The sequence below is a fragment of the Ceratotherium simum genome, chromosome 5 (genome assembly GCF_057802395.1).
Source record: "Ceratotherium simum simum isolate JZ-2026a chromosome 5, ASM5780239v1, whole genome shotgun sequence".
NCBI classification, from domain to species: domain Eukaryota; kingdom Metazoa; phylum Chordata; class Mammalia; order Perissodactyla; family Rhinocerotidae; genus Ceratotherium; species Ceratotherium simum.
In genome coordinates, this window is record NC_141904.1 from 77,750,047 (window position 1) to 77,759,897 (window position 9,851).

The 9,851-nt window shown below is 40.2% G+C and overlaps 1 protein-coding gene across 3 annotated transcripts in view; it reads right to left on the bottom strand.

Moving 5' to 3' along the window:
* SUMF1 (sulfatase modifying factor 1) overlaps nucleotides 1-9,385 on the bottom strand; it is a 94,023-nt gene extending 84,638 nt beyond the window's left edge. For all 3 annotated transcript variants that reach the window (XM_087431373.1, XM_004442409.2, XM_087431372.1), the window contains exon 1: nucleotides 9,112-9,385. In XM_087431373.1, coding sequence (XP_087287499.1) covers nucleotides 9,112-9,381 — 270 coding nt within the window. In that variant the 5' untranslated portion in view covers nucleotides 9,382-9,385. The remainder of the gene's footprint in view (nucleotides 1-9,111) is intronic.
* Between the last annotated feature and the right edge of the window lie 466 nt (nucleotides 9,386-9,851).

Consider the following 9,851-nt stretch of genomic DNA (forward strand, 5'->3'; position numbering starts at 1 on the left):
CCTCCTCCATGATGGTCACCTCCTCCAGGAGGCCTTTGCTGCCTGCATTTCCCTGGCTCGGTCATATGCCCCTCATTTGGGTTCCTCTGATGTGTACCTCTATCTGTCCTAACAACTGACACACACAGTATTTTAATGACGTGTTTTCACCTTCTCTAGATCCTAGACTCCTTGGGGACCAGAAATAAAGTTTTCATTTCTATATCCCCAGTGCCTAGTATGGTGCATAGTTCACAGCAGACACTCAAAAAATATCGACTGAATGAGTGAGATCATGAATACAATAAGGAATCTATCATGAATTATTCATAATTATAACTACAAAAATTCTATTTCACTTGTAACACAGTCCTAGACGTGGTGAGCATGTCTGCATCATAGTGAAATTTGTTTAACAGACTCTGCTCAAAGACTGAACTAGGTTCATGCATTATTCTCATTATTCTCCAAGTGTCTGGGATACAAGATTCCTCAGTCCTCAGAAGAGAAGTCAGAATTTTAAGCAGCTCCGCAAAGAAACAGAAAAACAGACTTCAGACAAAAGCTTCAAGAGTAGTCTTAAAATGATTATTAAAATGATCTAATAAAAGGTTTCATAAAGGACTTAAAGGAAAAAAAAAGCTTTCCGGCAGCAGACAAGTAGGCCCTATTCTGAGAATAGTTGCTCATCCCTCAGTGCAAAGACAAGGTTCACAGGAAACTGTGCCCATCGTACCTAATGAAGTTTTGCAATTAAGGTGAGTACCCACAATGCTAATACAATCATGACTTCCACTGTGGACTCCTGGCCTAGTTTTTTTTAATTCTTTCATTAACCATCGGAGATAACCAGCACTGAATAAGCCAAGTTTCCATTCTGTTGGCTATAGATAAAAACAGCCTGCATTGCTCTGAGTGGATCATAATTTCCGGTTTTCACTAATGATGTGAAGTTTTCTGTCCTACAAATGTAAACTGTCATTCTATTAAAATCCAGAGCATCTCATTCTATAGGACCCTAAGCCAAATAAAAAGAACCATTTTAATCAAGTCTTCACTCAAGGTCCAGATTCAAACAATCCATTTCTCCTCGAAAGTAAGTTAAAACCCCCTTTGCCACACCACAGTTTCTGCCACTGCCACGTAAGCCAGAGGCAAAGTTGAAGTCGAGAATGACTCTATTATCACTAGAACCATATTTGGGCTACACACTCCAGCCAGGTGCAGTAGGCTTCCATTATTCTTGCCCACCCAGCACCCATGCCCCCTTGTTCTTGTAAAAGCCTCAGATCCCTTTGAAAACCCCTTCTTCAACTCTCTACGTATACCTGGCTCAGGTGGATGACTTGACTCTACCTCTTGTGACTCAGGCCTGGCGAATCATGGCATTCTTTTGACCACAGAGACATAATTAGGGATAGGTTCACGACCCAATCAAAGTTGATCTCAGAACTTTTGCTGGAGCTATGAGGAAAGGGGAACTCTCTCTTCCAGCTATTTAATTAGCAGGAGAAGGGACATTACCTGAAAACAGAGCCAATGCTGAAAGAGAGCCAAGAGATAGCCAAGAAGAGGGACCTGGAGATGCTACCTGAGGCCCTGGATCCAGCTGTGTCTGGGGCCATATCTACTCTTGAACTCCCAACTATGAAAGCCCATAAATGTCCCATCTCTCAATTTTTTTTCTGCTTAAGCCAGTTTTAATTATCTTTTTTTTTCACTTGCTGAGATTTTTGTCTTATACACAAAAGTGAAATAAGTTTATGTGTACCTCTTTTGTGTAGCTCTTCTCTCTTTTCCTTCTTTCCTCTCCTCAAACCTAACATAGAAAGCTAAAGGCTCAGGAGAAAGCCAGGTGAATAACAAGAAAAGCATGCTCTGTGGATCTGTCCACAAACTGCTGCTTTATCTGTCCATACAGGGCTTATCTATCGATACCATTCTCCTACTCTACTGCCTGCAAAGACAGACACTATTCATAGATGGAATAGCATTCAAGTTCCTTCAAGCCCTGTGATTTATCATTCTACTAAGCCTCTGTTGCCTCATCTGTAAAGTGGGGGTTAATATCTCTCACTAGATTCTTGGGAGGATGAGATACTGCAAAAGAATATTTTACACAGTTTTCTTTAAAAAATATCTGATATCTTTTACTCCCACTCAGTTTCTCAATATTGTATCCACCAAAAAAGGTAAGAGATCACTCAAGAAATTGTTACTGAATGCCTAAAATGTGTAACAGAGAGATTAAAACAGGTCTAAAAATGCTTCCCATGTAGAATGAGATATCAGACAACTACACAAGTAACACTACATTAAAGAAAATATACAGAAGAAGTAAAACTGTCACTATTTGTGGATGACATGATTATATATATATATAGAAAACCCTAAAGAATCCACCAAAAAAACTATTAGAAACAATAAATGAATATGGTAAAGCTGCAGGATACAAAATCAACATACAAAAATCAGTCACATTTCTATACACTAACAACGAACTAGCAGAAAAAGAAATCAAGAATACAATCCCATTTACAATTGCAACACAATGAATAAAACACTTAGGAACAAATTTAACCAAAGAGGTGAAAGACTGAAAACTGTAGTACTACTGAAAGAAATTGAAAAAGACAAAGAAATAGAAAGATATTCCATGCTCATGGATTGGAAGAATTAACATAGTTAAAACGTCCATATTACCTAAAGTAATCTACAGATTCAATGCAATCCCAATCACAATTCCAAGGACATTTTTCACAGAAATAGAACAAAGAATCCTAAAATTTATATGGAACAACAAAAGACTCCAAATAGCCAAAGCAACCCTGAGAAAAAAGAACAAAGCTGGAGGTATCACACTGCCTGATTTCAAAATATACTACAAAGCTATAGTAATCAAAACAGCATGGTACTGGCAGAAAAACAGAGACATGGATCAAGGGAACAGAATTGAGAGCCCAGAAATAAAACCACACATCTGCAGACAGCTAATCTTCAACAAAGGAGCCAAGAATACACAATGGAGAAAGGAAGGTCTTTTCAACAAACAGTGTTGGGAAAACTGGACAGCCACATGCAAAAGAATGAAGCTAGGCTATTATCTTACACCATACACAAAAATTAACTTAAAATGGATTAAAGACTTGAATGTAAGACCTGAAACCATAAAATTCCTAGAAGAAAACACAGGCATTATGCTCTTTGACATCAGTCTCAGCAGTATCTTTACGAATATCATGTCTCCCCAGGCAAGGGCAGCAAAAGAAAAAATAAACAAATGGGACTACATCAAACTATAACGCTTCTACATGGCAAAGGAAACCATCAACAAAACAAAAAGACAACCTACCAACAGGGAGAAAATGTTTGCAAATCATATAACCAATGAGTTCTATGAGTTCTTTATAGAACTCATACAACTCAACAAGAAAAAACAACACAATCAAAAAATGGGCAGAGGGTATGAACAGACATTTTTCGTATACAGATGGCCAACAGGCACATGAAAAGATGTTCAACATCACTAATTATTAGGTAAATACAAATCAAAACTATAATGAGATATCACCTCATGCCTGTCAGAATGGCTATTATTAAAAAGACAAGAAACAACAAGCGTTGGAGAGGATGTGGAGGAAAATGAACCCTCGTACACTGCTGGTAGGAACGTAAATTGGTACAGCCAATAATGAAAACAGTACGGAGATTCCTCAAAAATTAAAAACAGAAATACCAGATGATCCAGCTATCCCACTTCTGGGCATTTATCCAAAGAACATGAAAACGCTAATTCGAAAGATATATGCACCCCTGTGTTCACTGCAGCATTATTCACAATACCTAAGACTTGGAAGAAACCTAAGTGCCCATCAATGGATGAACAGATAAAGAAGATTTGGGGTGTGTGTGTGTGTGTGTGTATGTGTGTGTGTGTGTATATTTATACAACGTAATATTAATCAGCCATAAAAAAAATGAAATCTTGCCATTTGTGATAACATGGACGGTCCTTGAGGGTATCACGCTAATTGAAATAAGTCAGAGAAAGACAAATACCATGTGATTTCACTCATATGTGGAAGATAAACAAACAAACACATAGAAACAGAGACCAGATTGGTGGTTACCAGAGGGGAAGGGGGCAGGAGGAGGGTGAGAGGGGTAAATGGCACATGTGAAAGATGGCAACTAGACTTTTGTGGTAAACATGATGCAGTCTATACAGAAGTGGAAATATAAAGATGTACACCTGAAAATTATACAATGTTATAAACCAGTGTGACCTCAATTTAAAAAGTAAATAAATATATGTATATAAAGCTGCCATCAGACAACAACAAAATGCTATGGGAATTTAAAGGACAGAAAAACTACTTCTTCCTGGAGGAAAGGTTTCACGGAAGAGATGGCATTCAATCGTGCCTTGACACCTGGGTACGCATTACCCAATCAGAAACATCCTCAGACAGGAAATGAAGTCTGAAACCACCTATACTTACAGAGACACACATACAAGTTTATCATCTCATGATTCTAAATGCGTTTCAAACAACTGTTTTGAAAGATATACGGAGATTAAAACGTTTTGCTATCTTGTTACAAAATAAAAAGCTGTGTAGAAAATTGTTAGGATAATTTTCTCAAGGAGAAATGTATATATTTTAACCAGGGAGAACTTAAGTAAAATTTTAAAATATCTATATTGTTTCCCAGACAATTTTTACTGCCATAACTTTCCAGTGAAACTGTAAATTCCTTGAGTGTAAAGCCCAGCGCTCTTTATTTCTCTGCCTCCCTCATCTTGCCAAGTACTCATTAAATGAATTAAAATACAAAAAAAGACTCACACCTGAAAAGTGTCACAGTAAAAACTGTGAAAACGTCCCCCAGAAACTTTAAATTACTCACATTTCCCAGAACACACTATGTGCTTGCTTTGTTTGTGCCCGTGCTCTTCTCCATCTCAGAATGTCCTTCAATCCCCTTCCATCCCTAACTCCCGAAACTGGCTCCGCCAAAGCCTAGCCAAATGTGACCTTTTCTTTGAGGCACTTCCTGACTTGTCCAGGAAGAACAAATCTTTTGTTCCTCTCCAAGTGCTTTGTACACATTCCTCCTATAGTACTGTCATTATAGAAAAATGATGCTTACACGTGATTGTGTGTGTGTGTGTGTGTGTGTGTCTATGTGTGAGAGAGAGAGAGACAGAGAGAGAGAGACCCGCCAGAGGGTATATGTCTTGAGTGTAGGGCATAGGTCTTTTTCTTTTCTTTAAGCCCAGGACATAGGACAGAATCCTATGTGCCAAATAAACACTTGTTGAATTAAACTAAATAAACACAAAACAAAGAAAAAATAGATTCAATGCAACCCCAATCAAAATCAAAATCCCAGCAAGTTATTTTATGGATATCAACAAACTGATTCCAAAGTTTATATGGACAGGCAGAAGACTCAGAATAGCCAACACAATGCTGAAAGAGAAAAACAAAGTTTAAGGAATGGTGCTCCCCAGCTTCAAGACTTACTGTAAAGCTACAGTAATCAAGACAGTGTGTATTAGTGAAAGAACAGACAAATATATCCATGGAACAGCACAGAGAGCCCAGAAATAAACCTCCATAAATACAGTCAACTGATCTTTGATAAAAGAGCAAAGGCAATACAATGGAGCAAAGACAGTCTCTTCAACAAATGCTGGAATAACTGGACATCCACATATATAAAAAATGAATCTAGAAACAGACCTTACACCCTTCACAAAAATTAACTCAAAATGGATCATAGACCTAAATGAAAAACACAAAACTGTAAAACTCCTAGAACATAGGAGAAAACCTAGATGCCCTTGGGCACGGTGATGACTTTTTAGATACAACATCAAAGGCAACATCCATGAAAGAAATTGCTAAGCTGGACTTCATTAAAATTAAAAACTTCCGTTCTGCAAAAGACAATGTCAAGAAAACGAGAAGACAAGCCACAGACCAGGAGAAAATATCGGCAGAAGACACATCTGATAAAGGACTGTTATCCAAAATATATAAAGAACTCTTAAAACTCAACAATAAGAAAAAAAAATCCAGTTCAAACATGGGCCAAAGATCTTGATAGAAACACAAAGATATATAGACATCAAAGATGCTCCACATCATATGTCAACCAAAAAATGCAAATTAAAACAACAAAAAGATACCACTACACACTATTAGAATGGCCAAAATCTAGAACACAGAAAACACCAAATGCTAGCAAGGATGTGGAGTAACAAGAACTCTCATACATTGCTAGCAGGAATACAAAATGGTACAGCCACTTTGGAAGATAGTTTGGCAATTTCTTACAAAACTAAGCTTACTCTTGCCATTCGATCCAGCAATCAGGCTCCCAGGTATTTACCCAAAGGAGTTGAAAACTTATCTCCACATAAAAACCTGCACACAAATGTTTCTAGCAGTTTTACTCATAATTGCCAAAACTGAGAAGCAAGCAAGATGCCCTTTAGTAAGCGAATGGATAAACAAACTATGGTACATCCAGACAAAGGAATATTATCAGCACTAAAAAGAAATCAGCTATCAAGCTGTGAAAAGACACGGAGGAACCTTAAATGCATATGACTAAGTGAAACAAGCAAATCTGAAAAGGCTACATACTATATGATTCCAATTATACAACATTCTGGAAAAAGCAAAACTATAGACACAATAAAAATATCAGTAGTTGCCAGTGGGGAGGAGAGGGAGGAATGAATAGGCAGAGCACAGGGGATTTTTAGGGCAATGAAAATACTCTAAGGTATTATAATGATAGATATATGTCATCACACATTTGTCTAAACCCATAGAATGTACAACATCAAGAATGCACCCTAAGGAAAACTATAGACTTTGGGTAATTATGATGTGTCACTGTAGGTTCATCAGTTGTAACATGTACCATTCTGGTGAGGAATGTTGATAATGGGGGAGGCTATGCATGTGTGGGTTTTGGGGGTAAATGGGAAATCTCTGTACCTTCCTTTCAATTTTGTTATGAACCTAAAAGTGCTCTAAAAAAACTAAAGTCTTTTAAAAATAAAAGAAAGAAAGGGAGAAAAAGGGCTTTCACTATGACCATGTACCTCTCCCATAATACTGGACTTCCTGAATTTAGAATAAATGGCTAAGTGTCAGAATTAGACCAAAGTCATCTGTACATGAACTAAAATCTTTGAAACCAAGGAAAACAGAGAGATAAAGAACTGCCTGCTGTGAGGTCTTTTGTGTTCATAATAAAGCTACTTCAAGTTCAACCATTAGGTTAAAAGTCTTAGAAGGCTGTGGGCTGTGTTCTCAGCAACCGCTAGTTTACTAATAGCTTGGGATGCCTCCAAACATTATAGAAAGTAAATGCAAGAACTAGCCAAAGATGACCCATATGATACTCAGTCTAGACAAAAAAAAAACACTCTAAAGGGATGAAAACATGTATATCTTATAAATGTGATTCAAAAGATACTGCCACCCACATCCTATTCTGGAACCAACAGGAAGTTGGAGCATTTAAAAAGAGGAATGTTCAGGGGCTGGCCCAGTGGCGCACGCTCCGCTGTGGGGGCCCTGGGTTCGCTGGTTCAGATCCCGGGCACGCACCGATGCACTGCTTGTGGAGCCAGCTGTGGCGGCGTCCCACGTAAAGTAGAGGAAGATGGGCATGTTTGTTAGCTCAGGGCCAGTCTTCCTCAGAAAAAGAGGAGGATTGGCATCAGATGTTAGCTCAGGGCTGATCTTCCTCACAAAAAAAAAAAAAAAAAAGAGGAATGTTCAGTACTGGCCAGAAGGTTCTAGGCAAAATTCTGCGACAGACCAATGTGTACACGCAAGTAAGACAGCTACTCTGTTAGTGACAAAGCAGATAAACAGATACAAGGCTCTCTCTTTAGAAGAGGGGAGAAACTGATTATCAATTACCATGCAAGTTACACAGGAATTAAAATAATTACTGCCAATACACTCTACAATAGTAACCAGGGCTCACCACCACACAAAAGATAAATACTAACAATGCAGGTCATCCTCTGAGGAACAACAGGAAAAATTTAAAAGGCCAATAATTACACAGGATGGAGAAACAATGAGAAGACTAGCTACCAACCTCCTAACACTCTATACATGAGACACAAATTTATTGTCCTGACGCCTCACCACCCTCACAGCCTAGCTGGGGAGAGACATCAGCAGACAAGCATCTTGAATAATTGTTATGTCAGACTTAATCCGTACTGTTGTGACAGCATGTGTAAATACTGAATGGGAAAGAAGGGGAGAAGATCAGGTAAGGCCCGCCCGAGGAAGTTACCTCTCACCTAAGTCCTGAAAACTGGTCAGAATTAACCCAGAGGAAAGAAAAGCAAGATGGAAGGAGGAGGAGGAAAGGGTGTACTAGGTATACAAGAAGGAGCAATTCTTTAAGAGTCAGAAGACCTGGGTTCTAGTTTGTTTCCACAATCATACCAACATGCAAAGTACTTGGTAGACAGACTGAATCAAGTATGTAATAGTTGTTATTAATGTTATTTATATATCCTCGCACATAACACATCGAGGCACTGTGCCAGGCACAGATAAATAATAGTAATAAGGCTATTGTTGACTTAGTCCTTCCTATGTGCTAAAGTGCTGGGGATAGCACGATAAATAAGACACGTCCTTGTCGTCAAAAAGCAGAGTCTATTAGAAGAGACTACGAGTAAGTATGCAACAATGTGGAGACCCAGTGTCCTGATTCCTTCACACATAAGAGAGGAACCCACGACTTAAACCTGAATCTAACTTAAAATTCTGAGAAGCTCATCAAGAAGACAGGGTGGAGGGAGGAGGAAATAGGAGGTAGGAGGTAAGAAAAAGAGGGACAACTGTCCTCAAACCAAACTCCTAATGCTCAGAATTAAGCTGAGCCCCAAGACCCAGCCGTTTTGGGGAGCGAGGAGGGAGGAGGAACTCCTCATCAAACCGGATCAGCAGGTGCGCGATTTGGTGTGCGGTTATAATCTTTACTTGCCTTCCTGCCAACCCTTTGCCTTGCCCATCCCAATCCTGTCCAGAAACCTGGAGGCCCCCACCCTTCTCCTGGGAATCGAGAGAGCACCTTGGTGAGCGCGAGCGGCCGCTCTCCGGGGACCGGGCCCGGGGCGTTCGCCTCCCGCGAGTATCGGTGCGCGGCCGCCGAGCTGCCATGGGCTCCGGGCCGCTGCGGAGAGCCGCAGCCGCACGACCCCGCGACGGACGCCGCGCCCGAGCTGGCTCCGGCCTCTTCGCCCCCTGCCGCCCTGCCTAGCAGCAAGAGCAGAGGCAGCAAGAGGACGAGACCTAGCCCGGGGCAGCGTCCACGACCCGGCCTTAGCGCGGGCGCAGCCATGTTGTCCCGCGAGCCACGTGACTATGGGTCACGTGGCCCGCCCTCCTTAAAGGGGCCAGACCCTAGGCGGACTTAAGTGGTCCTCAGAGTTGCCCCCAGCTCGTCTGTCTCCAGGTACCTCTCCTTTAGAGAGCTCCTCTTTGGCTCTGTTGACGTAAAAACACAACAAAACCCTACAAAATTCATGGCTTTCTACAGACTATGCACCCCATTATTATTCCTTGGTTGAAAAAATTATAATCGAATTTATTGAGCATTTGCTATGTTGCATTCACTGTGCTAAGTAAGCACTTCACTTTTTGAATCTCATTTAATCCTCACAACGTCCCTGTAATATTGGGTTTACAGAGCAGTTAAGTGACTTGCCCAAGGTCACGTGGCAAATACGTGTCAAAAACGAGATTTAGATCCAGCCGCACTGGGTCTCAGTGTCTATAACGTATAGCCTCAAACTCTTGAGTTTTAACCAT